This window comes from Apteryx rowi, unplaced genomic scaffold (genome assembly GCF_003343035.1).
Source record: "Apteryx rowi isolate R43461 unplaced genomic scaffold, aptRow1 scaffold_8, whole genome shotgun sequence".
In the NCBI taxonomy this organism is placed as follows: Eukaryota; Metazoa; Chordata; class Aves; order Apterygiformes; family Apterygidae; genus Apteryx; species Apteryx rowi.
Window position 1 is genome coordinate 7,571,475 of NW_020451093.1, and position 21,358 is coordinate 7,592,832.

Sequence of the window (21,358 nt, forward strand, 5' to 3'; positions counted from 1 at the left end):
TGCTGAGCATTTGGTGATTTACTGTTTAATCTAGCATGTCAAATGTGCGGGGTGATGGACAATAAGAACTGTCACAAGTATCTCTGAAGCTCTGGGGGCGAAGGCCTGAGCAGACTGAAGACACAGTGATGTAGATTGGCGTATGGTTTTATTAAAGCACAGTTTGTTGTGTTATGGACAAGCATTTCAGCTCGCTCTTTAACAGTAACGTCTTTGGCATTGTTTAATGCTGCGCTAACGCCTGCGTTCTCTGCACGTTTTGCCAGCAAAAGAGGGTTATTATTGTCAATAATGTTGATTAAAAAAAAAAAATGTTGAACTGATCCTTGCAGGAGAGTAGAAAAAAACCTTAAAATACTGTCTTTGATTTAAAGATATGATTTTTGCCAACTAGATTTTGAGATGGCACTAAGCTATTTTTTCATTCTGCCAGAACATGCTTGGTTAATTGGGTAGAATTCATTTTTGTAATCAGAAGGTTTTGGCTGTCTGCTTTGGTCTCTCCCCAGTTATTCTCTGTAACAGTCGCCTTTCACAGCCAGAGCCGTAATGCTGCCCGTTCTAAAATGACACGTTTGTTTGGAGACCTGTTTTCTGCAAAATTGTACTAACCTCCCTGTTGCAATTTTTACAACTTGAAATTTTTGTTGATGTAGTACGAGTAAACTGTCCTGTGAGTTTATGCAGGAGTGACCCGAAGGCAGGCAGTCATTTGTTTGATCCTTTAAAAACAGTGAGTTTCTGCTGATGATCTTCCTGGTCTCTAGACTGTCCCCGTTTTCTAGACTTAATAAAAATGTAAACTTAATTGGTCAGAGGAGTAGGATAATTCTTTTAAAACTCTTGGTTAGATGCTAGCCTGGTTTGTAGACTAGAAAACTATTTTAGTGAAGAGTTGCACGTCTTCCTTGGTTACAGATAAAATAGCGCGTTTGCCAGCTGTGCTGTCCTGAGAACGGGATACGCTCTCCTGTTCTGTTTTGTTCCTCCTTTAAAATTTTATGACCTGCATTTTGCAGACCTGTGAGAGGCTTCGGAGTTTTATTGTTTCTCATATGTCTTATTAGACATATGTTTCTTAAAATGCATTAATATATTAAACTCTATTGGCCGTTGTTATTTCACTCATCTCTTTGGCATCTCTTAGCCTTTGGCAAGGGTTTTAGTGGGCAGCATGCCGTGGTTTGCTTTCCCCTTTTCCTCTCTGAAGCGTTTGGGCAGAGCTGTTGCTGATGCTTCCGCAGATCCTAACTGGAATGTTGCTGCTTCTGGGGATCAAATGCAGCCGGGGTGACCCCAACTGCTGTTGCTTTATAGACTCTCACAGGAATTTAGTTTGTTCCCTGGGCCGAGCACCTTGTCTTGCTTTGTGCTTGGACAGCCGTAGCACCCTGTCTGCTGCCACCGTTTGGAGGCAGAGCCACCAGCCCTGGGCTCCACAGGCTTTGCAGGGAACCGGGGCGTTCGCATGGAGCCTTCCAGCTGCCCCGGGCGTTCTCCTACACCGCTTTCCCAAGGAGCGGAAAGGGGCCACACAAATAACATCCCTGCCTCGGTGACGGGAGCCCTTGCAGTGAACCTCAACATTTATTTAGGAAAGGATTTAGCTTCCCCTCACCCCCCTTTGCAGCTAGAGGGGGGCCCAGGTGCTGCAACTGGCAGGACTTTTCTGCTTCTTATCAGGCAGGGAAATCCCAGGATTTCTGTGCTTGTGCACGGTTTCCCAATCCTCCGTCCGCGCGGAGCCGGGCCCCGGCGTACTGAGGTCCTGCGGGACGCGGAGGGCGAGCGCCCGGGTGCTGCAGCCGCCCGCCGGAGCGCCGGCCAAGCTCGGCCCATCCGGGCTCCCCCGGTCGCCATCTCCCGTTGGACTGAATCCCGTCCCGTTACGCGGCCCGCTGGGTTTCGGGCTCGCTGCCCCCTTTGCACGCGACTCCGAAGGCTGGAATATAGGTCTCCGCGTGATTTATTAGATCACCCACGTCTGTCTTTCTGCTCATTCAGAATTGTTCCTAGTCACAGGTATGAATACTATGTCTAATTAAAAACTAGCCGGGGCCCTGTGCCACTGCTCCCCAATTTGTTAGAGCTGTAGTGTGTTACAGGCAGCGGAGTGAAATGGGAATGAATTGTTATGTCTAACCTGGAATTTTAATTTAACTTCTTTTTTCTGTCCTTTGTGCCATTTCCCATAGAAACGCGAAGTATCTGAAACATGCAAGTGATAATGAAATACACCTCTTTCAGCTTTCTTCTGTGCTTGTCTAGAGCCGAACTATCATCTGGGGATTTATGTCTGTAAATGATATTTTAATAGAACTCATTAAAACAACTAGGCCTAGATCAGGTGTTTGTACAAGTCCTAAGAAAAAAAATTAGACTTTGGGGAGTCATACTGGAAATGGAAGTAATGCTTGATGTGGGACTTCTAATAAAAATAATCTTGAAAATGCATCTTGTTAAAGATTAAGTTGTCGCAGAGAAAAGACTGCGTGAGAGGGGAACATATTGTACTCCCCCCTTCGCCTCCCCGAGACCCAGGCTTTTAGCTCAATGAACTACAGGCTTTGTAATTAGCAGCAAGGAGATTAGACCGTCCGCATTTAGGAGAGTAATTTGTACGCTAATTGTGTTTGATTGTTTAATTACTCTTGCTTACTGTAATTGAGGAGTGGTGGTGAACCCCTTTGCGACAGCTCCTGCGGGTTCTTTAGATAAAAATTGCATGCGCTTCACTACATCGCGTATTATCAGGAGACTAACGTATTTTTAGCAGTTCCCAGGGCCGAACACCAAAGAAAATTCTCTCAAAGGCAGGTAGAAAGGGGCTAGATCTGAGGGGAATTCAAATGAATTCTAGTTTCTATTCAAAACCTTTCTGTCGCCTGTATGCGAGGAACGAAAGGACAAGAAAAAGCAGAGAAGACAGAGGAAAAGATTCGGCAGGACAGGGCGGAGGGAAAAAAGGGGACAAAAATCTAAGATTTTTTTCCCAAGACGGTTCAAACTTGCAAAAACTATCTGCTAATGAGCTGATGAGGCGACAAAAGGATCGAGGAGAAAAAAAGCGTAATGGCCTCCGTCTTGGTTTTCGTCTTGTTTTTAAATGCGTGGCGGCTGTAGCTTGGCTGTTTGTAACGAGGAGGAAACGTTGTGGAAACCTGCACAGCTCCGTGCGCGGCGGTGTCTGTGGCACCAGACGATCCAGCGCTGTAAAACCACACGCGTTGTCTTCCTCAGAGACCCTTGAATCCAAATAGATTTTAAAAAGTTTGTGAAATGAGGGAAAGCTAGATAAAAGCACTAAGAGCGCAGAGACTTGCCCTGTGCCGTATAGTTAGTCCGTGGGAAAATTACCTATAGAGCTGGCAAAATTGGAGACCGTCTCCTGGATTGCTGTCCGGGATGCTGCTGGTCACACCGCCGGCGCTGGTGTTTACCTCCAGCTGAAGATTTCATTTATTATCAAGCATTAACATGCAGCTGTCAGATGGGAAATCTTCCATCGCAATTCAGATTTGTTTTTGGACAGTGGTAACACTACAGATACAGGTTTGGGGGGTTGCTTCGGAAGCTGTAGGAAGGTGCAAATGAACACCTATTTTGTAGTTTCAGTAGTGGAAACTTCTATCTGTAGTTTCTGTGTGGGCTCTAAGAAAGGCAGGAGGAAGTATAAGGAACTAATTCTTGCAACAGCTGACGCCAATGTACATAAGGAAGAAGGACTGCTATGTAAACTCTGCGTCCCGGAACAGGTCGTCGAGCATTGTTCAACCAGTTGTAGCTCCTCTGACTTCATTTATCACTTGGGAATAATAATTAGAAAATAGCCTAGATAGCTGCAGCTGACCTTACAGGGTGTAATCTGCGAGAGCAAATTACATGTGCTGCGGCTGCTACGTTTGCTCGCAGACGCTGCTGGTTTGACATGCTGCGCTTGATATGTCAGGGCTGATATGTCTTAATACCGAGGGAGGTTTTATTTGCTTTTGCTTTTTTATTCATCTGAAAGGAGAAACGTTGCTTTAGGGCACTGTGAGAAGAAGGATCGTCCAAGTGAAAAGATATGAGAAAACGTGCTCAAGATGAAGTGAGGTAGTAAGCTATGAAATTTGGAGATGGGGCCTGGACAGTGAGAAGGGGGTGTAGGAGGAAACGAGTTGGGAGGTAGGCAGAAGTATAACATAAACACCTCGTATAGCACGGAAGTATAGCATAAACGTGTTGTGGAACGGGGTAACCTCCGTCTGCGTCTGACGTCCAAAGAGCAGAGCAACGTTTCAATTCCTGCAGGACAGAGGTGGAGAGTCACTGAACGCTACAGCGCGTGCGGGACTTGTATGTGGAAAGAGGAACCGCAGAAATGTCCGTAAACCAGGAATTCCTTCGTGGCTCGCTTTAGCTGAGTGTTTATGCGGGGAGACTTGAAGTCTGACGTTTTTTCTTCGGTTTAGAAGAAAAAGCTGCAGAGGTCAATCAGCAAAAATGGGGCCACTGCTGCCTTTCAGCTGGCGGTAGCCCAGCGCCTGAATCGTTGGTGGCGTCCAGACAGAGGCCAGCGAGGAGGTATCTCCTGAGCTTGGGAGAGGACCAGGAGGGCCAGGAGCAAGGGCTAGGTCGCAGCCCTCACGAATAATCTTTGTCTCTGACAGCTCGTCTTCCAGAGAACCAAACGTTTGATTTTGGCACAGCCTTTGCTTGAGAACCTCCCGGTCCTCTTTCCTCTGAGGACTTTGACATGCCATCGTCTCCGGAGCAGGTGACAACTAAGGCAACGCGTCGCCACCCTAACGAGATCTGACAAACGAGCAATTGTCCCGCTGCTCGGTGAATCTAAGGGTTCATTTCCATGGCGCAGCAGCAGGGCAGAGGGCAGGAAGAAGCAATCCTCCTCGGTAACGCGAACGAAGGTGCTTTTCCGTCTGAAAGGTGCTGCTGAAGCTGGAAAGATTGAGTTAACTAGGATTTCTGTGTCAGTGGCCACGACCTGTTATAAACAGACTGTATGATCTAAATACCGTGTGACTACTTCCCCTAACCGCGATCCAGTGTCCAATTCAGGTTATTCCATGCCACGTCCTATTACGCTGGTGCATGCATGCTGGTATGCACGAGAGGCTGCTAAAGTTTAGAAAGGAACGGAGTTAATTCAGAAGGAGAAATGTGTTACCACGCTCTGAAGAGTAGATCTGTTCTGCAGACACTGCTTTAGCGCTGTAGTGGCCGTTACATCAACAGTACCTGTTTGAAAAAATATTTTTGTACTTTTTTGGCTGAAAACCATAAACTAAGACGGTCTTGTTTGGGAAAGAAAGTCTTCAGATCCTTATTGAAGCTTTTTAGGGCTTACGTGGTTTATGAAGAGAAGCCATCTTTCTGGAAAAATACCATTTTGGAGAGGAAAAAGTGTAGCTGAAAACTTTTTTCTGTCAAAAGTCTGTAGCTTTTAAGTAAAAGTCGGTTACATCTATGATGATTCTTACACCTTTCCTTTAAACACAAAAAGTGATTACATTTTATTTTTATATGTTTGCATAAAAACAGAGAGAATGAGTGGATTGAACAGTAATTACTGAATAGGTTTGATTTTATTCAGAATGGTTGTTGATATCTCACTGGCTGTAATTTGAACATTACCTTGAATATTAGCAAATATTTTCGCAGTCAGAGGGAGTCTATTTGTACACGTATTTTGCTGTATGTGAAAGGCAGAACTTTTATCAATCTGCGTACCCATGTGCACATATTCAGAGTATTTGTAAAATATGGAGTATGCAGAATGCTGACGAAAGCTGCTTTCTGTGCACTTTATTAGGCTTAGTGCTGGACCGCGAAGAGCTGCTTTCCTTTGGGGTGGGGAAGGGGCTAATTTTATTGCACAGCGACGCGCTGTTGCTGCTGATACCACGGGAACCAGCAGGGTTTCAGCGTAGCTCACCGATCCCTTGAAAATAACGAGGTTTGTAAAGTCTGCCCCGTTTTGTTTGGGGTAAAAAACCTCCAGATCCAAAACAAAACGAAACTCGTGATCTTTGTTGTTCTACCAGCATGAACGGTGAGCGATTTCCGCGTGCAAAGAAGCGGTTGCCCCTGGGCGCCTCTGCCCGAGCAGTAGGGAGACGGGCCGGTGGTGCGCGGCGAGCGAGCGTGTGCTGGGGCGGACGGCGCCGCTGCTGCTGCTGCTGCTGCTCCCGCTGGCTTTGCCGGGGCTCCTCTTCCGGACCGCACAAAGCGCGGCTGGTTGCGTTTCTTTTTTGCCTCCGTGGGGCTGGGAGAGGCTTGTTTTATTTCCTTTCTGCTGCTAATCGTGATTTCGTTTTCCCCTGGCTTATGCACAGCTGTGGAGTAAAACCAACAGAAACGGGCATTTCCCTCTTTGTAAGGTTAAAACAACAAGGTTTAATGCACCACACTATGTGTTATCTGTTTCCCCTCGCTATTTTTATGGATTTCATGGTGTTTTAATAAAAGGGCTGTTCTCGGATGAGAGCCAACCGCAGCGACAGGCCCTCAGATAGCCCTCGCACCGTCAGCCCTGTGCGCGTCTCTGCTGAATGCCCGATTCTCCGTCGCGAGACAAACATTTAGAGGTAAAAATGGGAAGTTGCATCACAGCTCCTGAAACTTTTTATGCAAAAATGCTTAACTTACTAAATAATAGCTGTCACGCTTTTAAAGCTGCTTAGGGAATGTCTGGGTACTGCAGATGTCTTGGTCAGTCTGTATGTAAATCGTGGGGGAAGAAATCTGTGCAGTGGCTGTATTTAAGAAGTGCACGTATACACACATATACACATGGCGACCGATCTGGAGCAGCTTATTTTAAGGGTGATTTGTAGGTGATTTCTCGTAAGCAATATTTAAGCGTCTCATCTGCTAATGAACTTGGGGGCTGACAGCGGAGGGGGTTTCTGCCCAAGTTATGGCCACTGCTACGGGCAAAGAGTGGCGGTAACGAGAGCCGCGTACTGACGGGTGCTTCAGCTTTGGCTGGCAGGAGCAGCGCGGCGGCTCCCGGCAGCCGGGGGCTTGGCTTTCAGCGCTCCAGAAAGCCGCTGGCTGCGGGCGGCTTCGCGAATGGGATCCCAGCGGGTATTTGTTTCTGCTTAAATTAGTTTCCTTCCTTCAGTGACACGTACATGGGGGGGAAAAAAAAATTCCTGCATCATTTGCCCGTGGTGTCACAGACAGGAGGGCAGAGGGACGCCCCGGCACGGCGCCCGAGGGAGGGAGGGAGGGAGCGAAGGAGGCTCCCCGCGCGGGGTCTTGCCGGTCTCCGAGCACGCTGCCGTGGGTCACCGGGTGCTTCAGCGAGCCAGGGCAGGAGCTGCACTCCCTGCTGACGCGAAGGGGGCACCCGCTTCGGCGAATGCCTGAAGCACGCGTGGTTACCAGGTTTCCTCTTTTGCCTTGTCCAAGTCTCCAGTTTTCAGGTAGTCTCCAAAACAGAAATAGTTAAATTGCGCTATATATATATATATATGCTCTCATGACTTTAAGAGTGTCCTACTTGCGTTTGCAAAAAACACTCACAGACAGCACAACCGAATAAATTCTAAACAATTTCCTTGCCAGCAGCAAATCTGAGTACCTTTCCCCTCAGCGCAACCGAAACTTGCTTTTTGCAGCTTTATCTAGCTACGAAAAGGCCTGGCAGAGCGGCGGTCCCCAGCCCGCTGCCGGGGGCGTCGCTACCTCCAGCGGAGCCAAGGTACCCGCGCTGCTTCCCGGCGCCCCTTTGCTGGCCCTGCCTGGCCGCGGGGCGGCTCTGCGGGGCAGCCCAAGGGGGAGGGCGGCCGAGCGCTTTTTGGCCAGCGTGGTCGCTTGAGGCGTGCGCTGAGCTGGTCGCCGGCTAATCTGGCTGCGCTGCCAGATTAGCACCCGTCCTATGCTCACCTTCGTTTTCTTGTTGTTATATAGGTGAATTTTTCTTCCGGATTTGGAGATAACTCGTTCCCAGGGAAGCCGCATGAGTACGGCCCCGCTTGGCAATGGACTCCCAGCCGGCGCTGGCCTGGGTCCTGCTGCTTGGCCTCATTGCTGACTGCCTGAAAGCTGTTCACCCCAGGGACTTCACAGTGAAGGACATCATCTACCTTCATCCTTCGAGTAAGACACGTTTGCCTGCACTGTAAGAACACAGGACACCATGGCATGAGGCTTAGTGTGAGGGCAAACATAGTATTAAGACAGCAGAAAAGTCAGAGGGTTGAGTTGAATGCTGAACGTGGGCTTAAAAAATCCACAGTAGTCTTAAAATCAAATTGATATAAGGAGGAGCATTGCTTCCCAAAGGGATTAACGGACAGATGCTGTTACGGACAGGTGCTGACCATGTCGGAGGCTTTTTGTTTGCCCGCTTTCCCTTAAGGAGCTTTCCGACCCTACGGCCCAAGCGCCACAGCAGCACAGTTAACTCGAGCACATCGATATCTGTGAGCAAGGTCCAAATGCGATTCATTCCCAGCTGTGGCACCAACTGTTTGTGACTATTTCAGTAACTCGCTGAAGTAATAATACAGTAATGTTACACGTCTTCAGAGCTTCCATGGACTCTACTTTTGTTTTTTTTTCCCCACTTTATCAGATACGAAGTCATATAATTTTACAAGAAAAGAGTACTTGCAAAGCTGTGCCTACCATCTGTTCCCAGAGAAAGCTTACAGTCTTTCAGAATTTGGCTGAAAAATGTATATTCTATGCAAGCAAGCCAAAATTTGTGTTTTATGTCATAACAAATGATTTTGCATGTACATGCTTTGCAGGCTGTAGAACAAGGGAGAAGAATCACTAAAGAGGGTTTTGGAGTACCTTGCTCTAATCTGTGTGGTCTGAATTGATGGAATTATTAATTCCACTGTCCTGTGGTATTAGACAGACTTAAATTGTATAAGTAAAACCGTGTGCTGTGGAAAAAAACTCTATTGAAAGAAACTGGAAAACTTTCTATTTTAAAGTCAGATCTAGTCAATTGATAGCTGGTCCCCAAACATTAGTGTTTAGCCCAATATTTTCCTGGGTAATCTATTTGGGGAAAGCCTTGCTGAAAATCTCCTTAAATTTGCTTCTCAAACCAATACCTTTTTCCAGCATGTCTACAGTTGAGCTTTTCCATGTTGACATGAGTACTTCCCCATCTATTACTGACCTCCGATAGGAGGTTGGGAACCAAAAAAGTCAGGGAGTGCAATACGAATCAGACATAGAATTTATGTATGGTGCTGATATGGGATGTGTGATGTTTAAGGTTATGTAGTTAATGCAAAAGAAAAACAATACACGGCTAGATTCAAAGTTCTGCTTTAGAGAACGCTGTGGAGTGGCCAGGCTGTTAGGTAATTTGTTTAAAATTTCTTTCCTAAAATGAGAAGCTGTTTCAAAGATAATTTCGGAACATCTGGAGATAGAGACTTCAGAAAAAATACAGGTTTGGTGCCTGCAGAAGAGCACTGTCTCAGAGCAGAACACCTTTTATCCCTGTTACTAAATTATTTTAAAGTATGAAATTTAGTACTATTAGGAGCCAGTTATCTTAGTTCACTCCATATAAAATACCTAGATATTTTTAATGATACTATAACATTACCTTATGATATATAAGGCAATAAATATATGCTAATTTTTTTTTAATCAAGCTGGCTTTCTGACCTCTGTCCCTAGAAAACCTGAATTTTCTCATCTCCAGGGTTTTTCTGATCTTTCCTCTTAGCATAACTAGAGCTAAGCTAAGTTTATACTATGATCTGTTCTTGTGTTTAACTACTTACGTTATTCACATTGTCATGCTGTTGCTAATGTTACTGGTATTTAGTATGCTATAGCTTACTAGATGACTGGTCTGTAGCATATGCACAGTCTACTTAGTTGCTCTCCAGATGCTATACGAAGTTTAATGAAAAAGCAAATATGAATTGTGAAGACTTGCCCCTTAAAAAAGGAAGGAGTTACACAAGCAAGCCAAGTGTAAATTCTGGCAGGCTAGCGTGGCTGGTTTAAAAAAAAAAAAAGGCAAAGCACAATCTAGTACAGTGTCTCTTATATCACACGCTTGCGTCTTATACTGTTTAGAGGAACATTGTCTGCTTCTCCTATCTCTGAGGTGGGGCGATTGCTGTCACGAGTGATAGTGAACGCCATGACCTGCTAGTTGTCTGGTGCGCGATGGGTGAATTTAATTAGTGCCGTTCCTGTCGCGTTGTGCACCCCAAGGCCTTCCACTAGGGCAGCATCAAACCCACCAGAGATGCTTCCGTCTGACTCGCTAGGTTTTACCCGAGGAGACTGGGAGAATAGGGAAAGTTCACAAGCAGCAAAACCCACCTCTGGTACCTGAGCCTGGTCTAGCACAGAGCCGACGGGGCAACTGCTGTGCTCTGGGGGTGGGAAAGAGGAGGAGGCTGAGAGGGAGAGAAGCGAGCTGTGGCTCACACAGCCGCTGAGGTTCAATTTACTGCACCTTGGGAAGACAAATGTGATCCAGTCACTGGCTGGCTTCTGAGAAGGTGGCAGCATCTTGACAAATCTATTAAACGTGTTACAGAAGTCCTGCCAAGAGACCACTTAAAATGTTAAGTTCTTCATTTGGCTAGATAAATTAGACCTGAGGCTCCTGCTAGTAAGTGGAGGTTCAGCAAATTGATTTTTCTTTCCTTTAGGGACATGAGGCTGCATTCAAAAGTGCTAGTTCATTTCTTCAGTGGGACAGGCTCCAGAAGTACTTAATTCATCTGATATTTTGTTATCAGCACTGATAAAGTAACAGTATTGGATGTGAGCTGTGATGCTAAGAAAGAAATGGGCTTACTTTTGTTCACATTAACTCCCTTTGAAGTCAGGAGCAGGCACTTTTACTTGGTAAACGCAGTTGAATTGAGTCCGTATTGTATATTTACCTATATCTTCCCTGCATTGCTGTTGGTGATAGGATGTTTAAAAATCAAGACTAAGTTTTGATGAAATTGGCAGGTATATTTCTAGTAAGATATATGTAAAAAGAAAAAATATTGCTACGTACATTCGAAAAGCATAGTGGAAGCTGATTAAGGGGGTCATTTTAACTGAATGTCGTTTATTCCTTTCAGCCACACCATATCCTCATGGATTTAAATGTTTTACCTGTGAAAAGGCAGCAGATAATTACGAATGCAACCGATGGGCTCCGGATGTCTACTGTCCAAGAGGTAACAAGCTACGTGTTCGCGTTTCAGTTAAACCTACCGTGGGACAACTTTTCAATAGCTCCACTGAGCGGACAGCACTGAGCTCCCATTATTCCTCAGGAATACTTGAATGTTGGTGATTGCTGTTCACGTTTGTAAGCCTCTTCAACAAGAAAGATGTGTAAGTGATACGAATAATCCCTTAAGCTTTGGTATCTCTTTGCAGTGGATGTAGTTAGAATGTCCATCTCCTCCATGTACTCCTCTTGCTCAGTCAGAAATTAAATCAGTCTGATACTTACTTAAAAGTTTATATTTCTTATTGGTGAGCACTGGATCAGTTCTTGCATCCCTCCAGTTACGGCACAAGGCCATACTTTGGGAACCCATGTCAGTGCTACTGAAACTACTTCTTTTCAGCCAGCATCTATATCTTTTCAGCCGTTTAGGTTCGTAACTCCAGAACCTGAAGGTGGGGGTAACTTTACAAGGGATTTAGGTGCCTATATCCAACACCTAGATATTAGTGAGATCCTCAAATCTCCTGCTCCTTTGCCACCTATGTTTTTGAGAAACACAAAAGGCATTAAGATTGTCCTACCTCTGAGTGCTTACTTAAACATCTAAAAAGCCAAATCCCAACTAGAGACATAACTGAGTTTTGTTGCATTTGAACTCTTTGCAAGGATCCACTCTCCATGGCTTCCTGCCTGGGCCTGTCTGGGTGTTCATTTCTTTTCATTCGCTTCCTCATGTTGCTCTGTGTGCATCTCCTAATCATCAAATGAGACCAGTATTCATAGACCCTCCCTCTTTTGACAGGAATAAAAGATATTTTAAATGATGAATGACAATGTTACTGACTAACAACAGTCTGTAGGTTGCTATTTAAGGAGACAAGAGTAACTCCAAGGTCTGCGTTTAGTAAAAACCAACAAAACTGACTCGACAAGAAAATGCTAATCTGGAAAGAGAAGTTGGTACTTAATGGCTGTCTAGGGAAGGGGAAAATCACATTTTGGTGAGTCTCTAATTCATTAGCTGTGTTCATACAGACCATACTGTCACTAGCTCTACTACCTATAGATACAAATAAGAACAAATGCTTACATTTGTTATATATTGTTGGTATATATTGTTATATAGATTCAGAAAATACAGGGTTTTAGAGATGAGAATGGGCTAGTTGGAAATCTGAATCTATCTTTAATCTTTATAAGAAAGGACTTCTTATCTCCTTAAACTGGTGGTGTCAGGTAACCTTTTACTCAAGGCACAGTGTGTTCATAGTGCTGGGAGTGTCCAGACACGCTGTACCCTGGAGCTGGACTGCAGCCGTGTCCGAAGCACAAATCCCTTGCGTGCCCCTGCTTTCTGGCTGTCAGGTTGGACCAAAGCCACGTGTCCAGGCTCTGCCGCACAGCCGCTAACTTGGCCGCAGGCACTGGGCCACAGCGAGCGGCAGCAGAGCACGTCACGCGCTGCTTCCCAGCTCCCACCTGAAAGCGGGAAGGCTTTACGGGGCACCAGCTGAATAACCCCAGCTTCGTGTCGGGTCAGGCACGCTCCTCGTGTTGAGCAAATCTAATTGCAAAGGCCAGGGCATATTGTTCTTTCCCTTGGAGCAATTTGTGTTCAGACTGTCTTCAGATATAGCTAGTGGCTGACCTAAAACCAGAGGTTTTGGAACAGATAAGAAGGAAGATGCAGACCATAAAAGCATTCAGAGCACGCCTGCCATATGATTTTACTTAACAGAGGAGAATTATGTTTGTTGTTACTTAAAAATGGTTTTAAATGGATGGAAATTTGTTGGTCCTAATGATCTACACTTTTTTAATTAATGAGTAGCTGCTGAGACAGTGTTACTGTTTTAAATGAATAGGGAACTGGGGAAAGGGAACAGGCACCTATGGCTTAAATGCTCTGCCCCATTCTTCTATTGCAATGGAAGTAAAACCAGAAGCAGGCTGATAATTTCCTCTGCTCATACTCCATAGAAGTCATTCCTTCTGGATGCCAAATCACTGAGAGCTTTTGGTTTTATGTCTTAGTTTTACAAGCTAATATAATTGAACATGAGAAAGTTGTTTATTAAGCCAACTTTTTCTTTGTTGGCTTAATTTTCAAAAGTAATTTCAAGTTCTAGTGAGGAAGCCTCATAAATATAACCTCAGGTTTGAAGTATGACTCCAGGAGTGTTCTGGAGGCCTGAGGTTATCTACTCAGGTAATTACCTTATCTCTGCAAGTCAGGTGGGTACATTTATGGTGTTGCCTCCCTTGCTGCAGTGATCTGAAGCCTTGTTGATTTGCTTGTGTTAGATGGTGGTAGAAGACAAGAAAATTTCATTCTGACATTTGCTATAATTTTTTTTAACCAGAATGCTATTAAAAAGAAACAAAACATTTCCAGTAAACTATAAAGTAGGACTTACTAAAAGGAACCACATTTTGTTGTATAAGAAAATTTATTAAATTGGATAGTTAAAACATTAATCCCTGTGTTGAACAGACATGAGAAAAGGCATGTCCTAGAAGGCAGGCTTCCTGCTGGGCATTAAGCTTATTTTCTTTTATTTATTATGTTCCTCTCAAGCAGAGACTGTTAGTGATCTAATTTGTATGGAAATACTGCACTTAAAATACTCCCAATACTCTATTTTTGGACGGCTTGTAGGCGGACTGACAACTCGTGAAATGGATGACTGCTGCTCAAGTAGTGGCAACGTTCCAGCTACTGTACGCTGCGTCTGAAAAAAGCTGTTAGAGACTTCAGTTTGGGAAATCAGCTCTCAAAAGTCAATGTGTGACTTTGAGCCATTCCAAATACCAGATTTGGAGTTTCAGTACCCAGTTTAAGGCAGAGAGATCAAATTTCTCCTGCCGGATGCTTACCAGGCCTGCTGTGTCTCAGCATTTGGGTCTGGTTTAGTTAAATTTAGCCCGGGTTTCTGCCTGTGACACGGCTCCTAGTTTCTGTAGCCCTTTTCTCCAGTCACGCTCCCTTTTAATGCTCTAGGAGGATGCCCATGAGGTGGACCGCTGGGAGCAGCTGTGTTGAAGCTGTTGGGTTTTGCTGTAGGTCAGCACTACTCCTGGCAGCCTAGGCTGGGACGGTCTGGTCTGTATAGTTTTTTGGAGCTACCCCACAGCTGAAGCACATCATTGAGTGTCTTTGCAAAAGACTGCACCGCCACCTCTCTCGCTATAGATGGCACGAGTAGTTTACACAGCTGGAAGAGAAACGCAAAAGATGACTTACGTTGTCACGGTTATGCAGGGGTAGTGGCCTCTCTGGTTGCTGGGCATCCGACTCAGGGAGCTGTTTCAAGCCATCATTCCTGGTGCGGACCTGCAGGCGCTGGTGTCTCGGGCACTCCCCGTGCGTCAGGGAAACTCACTGCCTGCGCAGGTAAAGCACTTCTCCGGCCAGGTGACGAGTGCCCGAAGCTCTAGCTAGGAAAGCCAGTTTTCCTCCTGGCCAGTGCAGACTGACAACCCTGAAAACTTAACATCTGTCTGTCAGCAGCCTGTTGGCATTTCGGTCCGGCGTGAAAGGAGTGGGGCAAGCAGACCAGACGAGATGGGTATAACAGCAAATTTATAGTCTCAAACAGCAGTCTATAAATTATATCTGCATCCCCCAAATAATCACATAGAGCTATAATCTCATTTTCAAATACTCAGCTAATGGAAAGTGTTGGACAGCCTTAAGTATAACAGCACGCTCAGCCTGCCTCTGAAGGGCTGTTAAAGAAACACTGGAAGAAAAAAATAAATCCCTGCATTTTTGGTATGATACAACAGAGGCCAGGTTTAAGCTGACAGTTCCCTTCCTCCATACTGCATAGAAAGCCTTTTAAAGAGGGAATTGCAATTGAGCAGAGAAAAAGGAGAGTACTAGTCTATCCTTAACGCCGTGGCAGAATTCCTGCCTGGCTTGGACACCACAAAGCTCAGAAGGATCGAATTTCATGCTACAGTGTCTTATTTGAATTGCTCTAAATTTCTGTATTATTTTAGTTAAAAGTTTTACAGTCGATGGGCCTAGCTGCTTCTTAGGCTCAGCTTGGAGCCCCCTTCCATGCCTCCCCCAGGCCTCGCCAGCTCCAGAGCAGTAATTACAGGTTAGAGTTGCCTCTTTACCTCACCTCTGCTTTGCCCCGGGCTGTCTCGGGGGCTCTGTGGACCATCCCTTTCCATATCACCTGTCATCACTGTGCTCAGACTGTTCGGAGAAACAGGCAGGCTGGAAGGACCAGGCTGCAGTGCGCAAGGTGATAGCCTTGATGGCAGCCTTTTCCGCCAGGGTAGCAGAAGTCTGCTTCAGTTTTATCTGGGCTTATATCTTCACCGGTACACGTGACTGCTGGTAGGCAATGGAGCATGTCTGTCGTCTCTGTAGGATTAACGTGTTTCCCCAATGGCATTCGGGAAGCCACTGGCAGCTTGTTATCCATTAAACGAGTGGGTTTTGTTGCTTGCTGTGGAGTCCTGCAGTTACTGCTGGTCTCCCAGGAGACGGTCATCAACTCTGTATGAAGAGCAGCATGCCTGTTTGTTTGCGTATGAGGGGAAAAAATACGTATCTCCAAGATGACTGCACAGTATTTTCTAAAATAGATGTTATTTTTTAGCCTAAACAACCTTGGGAACCACTTTAAAGAGCTGCGGGGTGCTAGATGCTTTGTTTGTTTTGGCTGGGACCCGTCAAGGGTGAGCTCCACTCTACCAGCACGCAGTCCAGAGTCTGCAGAGCAATTACAGGAAAAAAAAACAAGGTTTTGGTGATGCAACCACAGATACGGCTGTACTGCTAGTAAATGCTACTTAGAGTCAAAAATCCCAGGGGAGGCTCAACGTTGCCAGCCCTATCTGTGCCCCCAGCAGGCGTAGAGAGCGCTCCCCTTCGGGTAAAACCGTGAGCGTAACCTCTCAGCGGAAAGCCTGGAACAGACGCGAAGTGCTTTGTGGTGGAGCCATCGCACAGCTGAGAGAAGGCAGTACACCGGGCGTTTCAGCCCTCTGATGATAAGTTAAGTCTGATTGCTGTGGTTATCGCACTCGAGTTAAGAGCCGGTCAGAGATATGACAGATGTCTGAGGGTTTTTATTGCCTAGTGAATAACACGTTCATTCAGTAATCTCCCTCTGCTATTGCCGAATGCCAAAAACATGACAAGCATGCAGGGCTATGCCTGTGAGAGACAACGGCTGAACGGGAATGTTCACTTTGAATTAATTACGGTCCTTTTTTTTTTGCCCCGTGAAAGCAACAATTGCATCAATAATAATGTTGATTAATATGAAACAAGGTAGAAAATTAAGAAGAAACATAGAATGGAACATTTCCTGTGTTGAAAATACAGCGTTTTCCCCTTACGGTGCTGGGAGGGTGGTAGGGGAACAGCACCTTCAAGTTCCCTCTGGAAACTAAAGAATGAAATAAAACCCAATTCCTTTCAGCCTGAGGACAACCACAGTATTTGTTGCTGATCCTGGTTTGAGCCTTCTGTGAGCTTTACAGGTGTCGCTGGAGCAGGGATTTCAAGGGGAGCCGGAGGGGCTCCCGCGGGGCCCAGGGAGGCTGCGGGAGATGTAGAAATTAAGATGCGGTGGAAGTAACAGGGGCGCAGTCAAGCAGAAGGGCTCATTTGCAGAAAGCTGTGAAACTGAGCACTACATAAATCATCCCAACTGTTTCGCTAGTCTTTTACCACTATTTTAAAAATGATAAATTGAGGGATAGAGAGGCCAACTGATCAACTCAGGACTATGCAGGAAGCTCTCGGAGAGCCAGGGTTAGAGTGCAGACATTGAGGACAACTTGCACAGTCCTTTAAAATAAAGGGAAAGGGGATCTTCAGTTTACAGGGTGTTAGGTATTTCTAAAGACTTAATGGTTGTACATGAAGCTAGGAAAAAATTAAACTCTCATAAATGCGAGAAGCCTGAAAGCTTCAGATGTAAACAGATACTGCAAGCTTTCGTTTTTGAAGGTAATTCTTATAAAACTAATGGCATACAAGGTTTTAGAGGTCATCTGCACCTTGCTCCATAATTTGATTGTCTAGTGCATGTGTGTGCACATTTAATTCATCTGTAACATACAAACCCACATTAGTATTAAAGCAAAACTTCTTCCCGGTTCCAGGTAGGGGTGTGTGCATGCGTGTGCACAAGTATGTATTTAGTTATAGTTACTTACTCTAACAAGCACGCACATCAAAATTCTTCCTGTTTTTTGAAATCCTAAGGTTTCAAAAGCCTAAGATATCTTTCCTATTTCTTCACTATTTGTAGAATATCACCAAGTTTGAATTTGCTGGGAGAACAAATTTTTTTCTCTTTCTAGGTACAAGATACTGCTTTAGCCAACACATGATGAAAGTTACTGGCGAAAGTGTCTCCGTCACCAAACGCTGTGTACCATTAGAGGACTGTCTGTCTACTGGATGCACATATGTAAAACATGAAGAATACAAGGTTAGAACAGAAATTACCTTTTTCTCTAGTATAGACCTCTAAGTAGCGCTTCCGGACTGATACAAGAATTGTTTATTAGCCTGGTGCCTAGATACCAGGTGATGGGCAACAAAAAAGTCTATATAAATAAATACGGATTTCTTTGACTTCTGGCCTGTGAGCTCTACTTCAACCAAACAGATTTTTTTCATCCATTTACTTTTTCTGGGTAAAAAGATAACAGCTTCAAAATGGATGTCCTCCTTGTACTAGACAAAATCTGACCTAAAAAAAAGCTTCTGACAGAGCAGCTTCTTCCCTCCTGCCCCAGTTTTCCTTGGTTACTCTTGACACCCATGGCGGTGAACATATTCAGAGTCTTCAGCCTGACCAGAACGAGGCAAGAGGATTGGGAGATATTGTGGGATAACTCCACACAGTCGTTATTCTAGCACAGTGATCTCTAGCACTACAGGCAGGAGTGGGACACCAGTGATCAGCTCCTGTATAGGCGGATGTGCTTGTTAAATTGTTGTCTAAATTGATTAATTAAGTCCAAAAAGTGGCCACTGCTGATTTGCAAGTATCATATTATTTCCACTACATCTTTATTCAATAGCATTGGTGTTTTTTCAAATAATAACTGAGTTAACACCTTATTTCTTTTAGATTTGTACTTCCTGCTGTGAAGGAAGCATCTGCAATTTGCCACTGCCAAGAAATACAACAGATGCGGTATTTACAACACTGTCCCCCATAAACAAAACAAAAAGACTTTCACACCACGTAATACTAACAACAGTGTGTCTCTTGTTGGTATTTATGTCATAGCACTGGGTTACGCTGCCACATGTTGTAGAGTAAAGAAAGCTTAACTGGAGGAAAACATTTGCATGAACATTCAACCTTTTCATACATTCTCAGGACTTACAATTTGGAAATGTCTTTGAAAAACTGATTTTCCTTTATTTTGTCAATGATGACCTAGTGACTCTGGTATGTAGCTGTATCTGAAGGGACAAAACCTAAGTTTCTTCACTGTTTTCTGTAGCAACTCATGCAAAATGTTCTCACAATCTGTGGCTTAGACTAATGCATACGCTTTTCTTAATGTCTGTCTTTCCTCCGTGAAAAAAGTTTTATTTAAAAGTACTTCTTTATCCCTGCCACTTACTATTATCATCTGTTCTCGTGACACTTTCTTCTTGCAATGATTTGTTATAGCAATAACTCTGGTGTCTTGTTAACCTGGTTTGAGAACATACAGTAAATACAGACATTATGCCTTTGTAGTCTCCCAAATCTCCCCTTATCACCTTCTCTCAGAAAAAAACCCAGGGATTTATAGCAACGTAGAAGTATGCTGGAAGGAGAGGCAAGTTCAAAAGGAGCTACTGGCAATAACAGCTCGAAACAGGCCGCGGTCGCACACAGATGCTTTCCCTGAGGTGGGCCACGAACCACAGGAGGAATCTCTGCCCCCGTAACCACTCACCAGAACAGCACGCATCTGCGTCATCAGATGTGCACAAGATCTGTTTCGTTTAGAAAGGAAACCAGAAAAAGTCTGAGAGCTCTGCTCCTGAAGCGTAATCCGGAGAGGGAGATGGACAGACAGTCTCTTAACCTTCTGCTAACTGGAGGAATGTATATTAAAAGCTGCCCGAGTGTCGGGTTTGGAATAGCGGTGCATGCCAAGCAGCGCGGTTCTTAGTGTTTCAGAGTTTTATGTTTTCACATTTTGGCATCCAGTCATGCAAGATGGCACCTTGGCCCCAATCCAGCAAAGCATTTAAATTTCAAGTATAATTATAAGCCTGAATAATCCTGCCAAAGTCTTCAATTATGGAAGCATGCACACCACCCTGAGTCCGTATGTGCACTTCCTAGGAACGTCTTTGTGTCAAATATAGGGAATTAATGGAAGGACAGTGACCAGCTCAGCTCTTACAACAGTGGTTTTAAAATGGACTAATACTACTCAGATTTGTTTCCAAGCTAGGAAGCAAAACTAACACGGCGTTCATATATTCCGTATTCCTGTTGACTGCAGTCAGATATACACATGCAGAATAAGTGAGGGTATTAGGAATTTTAAAATGAAAAGGTTAAATTAAAAGATATGAAAGGTGATGACAGTCTGGCTGAGGAGACCGATGGCTGCAGTATGCAGAACAGAGTAGATTCTGAACAGCTTCTGTTACTTTCTTTAACACACTCCCATTATGTAGTATGGGATATTACTAGCTATGCCTAGTTTGATGACTGGTATTTCTTATTTTGCTTGGAAATAATTTCTGCAATATTTATTTTTGTATGTTGAGTAGAATCCAAAGTGTTTTAAAAAATTCTTAATACTGATATTGCCAGACAAAGTGGTTGTTTTGCAAGTGCGTAAGCCTGTAATATATAATCACAAATATATATAATATTTTACTATTGAAAAAGAATCAACTTTGTTTTGCAAGGTCAGTAATAAAATCAGGGACTTGTTTTAAAGTTAAACCAAACTTTTTTTTTTTTTTTTAAGGGATTTTTTGAAACACTGTAGTTGTAAATTGTTCTTTTATGAGCTAGGCTTTGGTTAGTGGTTTTCCAAGGTAACTTGCACTTTATCAAGTTACAGTATGCTTATGCTCTGCAGTTACACATTAAGACACAGAAAAAGGAAGTAAATGCTGGAATCTAAATGTTTTGTAAAAATCTATGTCTATGACCTCTCTGTTATGCTTTGCTGTGCTGGAGACTTAGCCCGTATTGCACATGGCCAGTTGTAAGCGGAGCTCCATGAGTTCCTAAAAGCTTATGTGGTGGTTACAGCAGCCGAGTTGGACATTTTAAGGATTTACATTTTGGATTTTGAGCCCTACTGTTAAACGTGTGCATTTAAGGGTCAGGCAATAAGGTACATAACCAGCAACAAGCAGCAGAAATTACCTCCTGATCACACCAAATACCCTAGTCAGTAGTTTACGGTCAGGTTTCTGCTTGCTTGTTCTGTTTCCCACCAGACTTCTCTGCATAGGGTCTGCCTATATTTCTCCATGTACCTGACAGTTTAGTTATTTAACAGAAGGATACTTTAATATAACTAACTCACCAACTATAACCTGTGGTATAACTTTGAGCTAGATATGTATAACCACGTGGATTAAGCTACAGAAATGGCTAGTTTTCCTAATAAGGAAAGATTAGACTTCCGGTACTGCTAACACCACCGAAAGGCTTGGTCCCTACAGCTGGATGACACGTGGTCAAACGCCATCTCACAGTTTGTGTGTGCACTAACAGACAAGAAAGCCTAGTGGAGAGCTGTCCTCACACCGTGTTTAGATCAGCCTCAGGCAGACCAGGGACCTCTCTTGGGCGCCCGTAGTGCCCTCTACCCACAGAGCCTGGGACTCAACTGATCAAATTTAGTTATCTATCTGCATTGTAGAGGTATGAAACCAAGCTAGTTATTTAAACTTCCTTTGTAGTCAACAGAGAAAAATAGGTACTTCAGAGCAGTGGTTCACTGTATGCCAAGGTAGATGGCTAAATGCTGTCAGCTCAGGCATACGATAGAAGTGCCTAGAAAAACTAGCTTGGCTGTAAATGCCACATCCCACCTAAGGTGTTCACCAGCTCCTGGTCTGGGCACAACTACGCCTTTGCAAAGCAGCCGAGCAGGAGCCGTTCATAAGCATGTCGCAAGCATCGCTCTGAACTAACATGATATTGCTGCAGATAG

General features: G+C 44.4%; 1 protein-coding gene across 1 annotated transcript; it reads left to right on the top strand.

The window, feature by feature from the left end:
* Positions 1-3,364: 3,364 nt before the first annotated feature.
* Positions 3,365-20,507, top strand: LYPD6 (LY6/PLAUR domain containing 6). The gene is made up of 4 exons (XM_026088961.1): positions 3,365-8,109; positions 11,082-11,180; positions 17,516-17,646; positions 18,295-20,507. The coding sequence occupies exons 1-4, from the start codon at positions 7,992-7,994 to the stop codon at positions 18,454-18,456; spliced, it is 510 nt and encodes a 169-aa protein (XP_025944746.1). The 5' UTR covers positions 3,365-7,991; the 3' UTR covers positions 18,457-20,507.
* Positions 20,508-21,358: the final 851 nt, after the last annotated feature.

Coding starts and splice junctions, on each gene's coding strand:
- LYPD6 (XM_026088961.1), top strand. CDS start 7,992: ATGGACTCCCAGCCGGCGCTGGCCTGGGTCCTGCTGCTTGGCCTCATT. Junction 8,110..11,081: donor CATCTACCTTCATCCTTCGA/GTAAGACACGTT, acceptor TATTCCTTTCAG/CCACACCATATCCTCATGGA. Junction 11,181..17,515: donor GGATGTCTACTGTCCAAGAG/GTAACAAGCTAC, acceptor TTCTCTTTCTAG/GTACAAGATACTGCTTTAGC.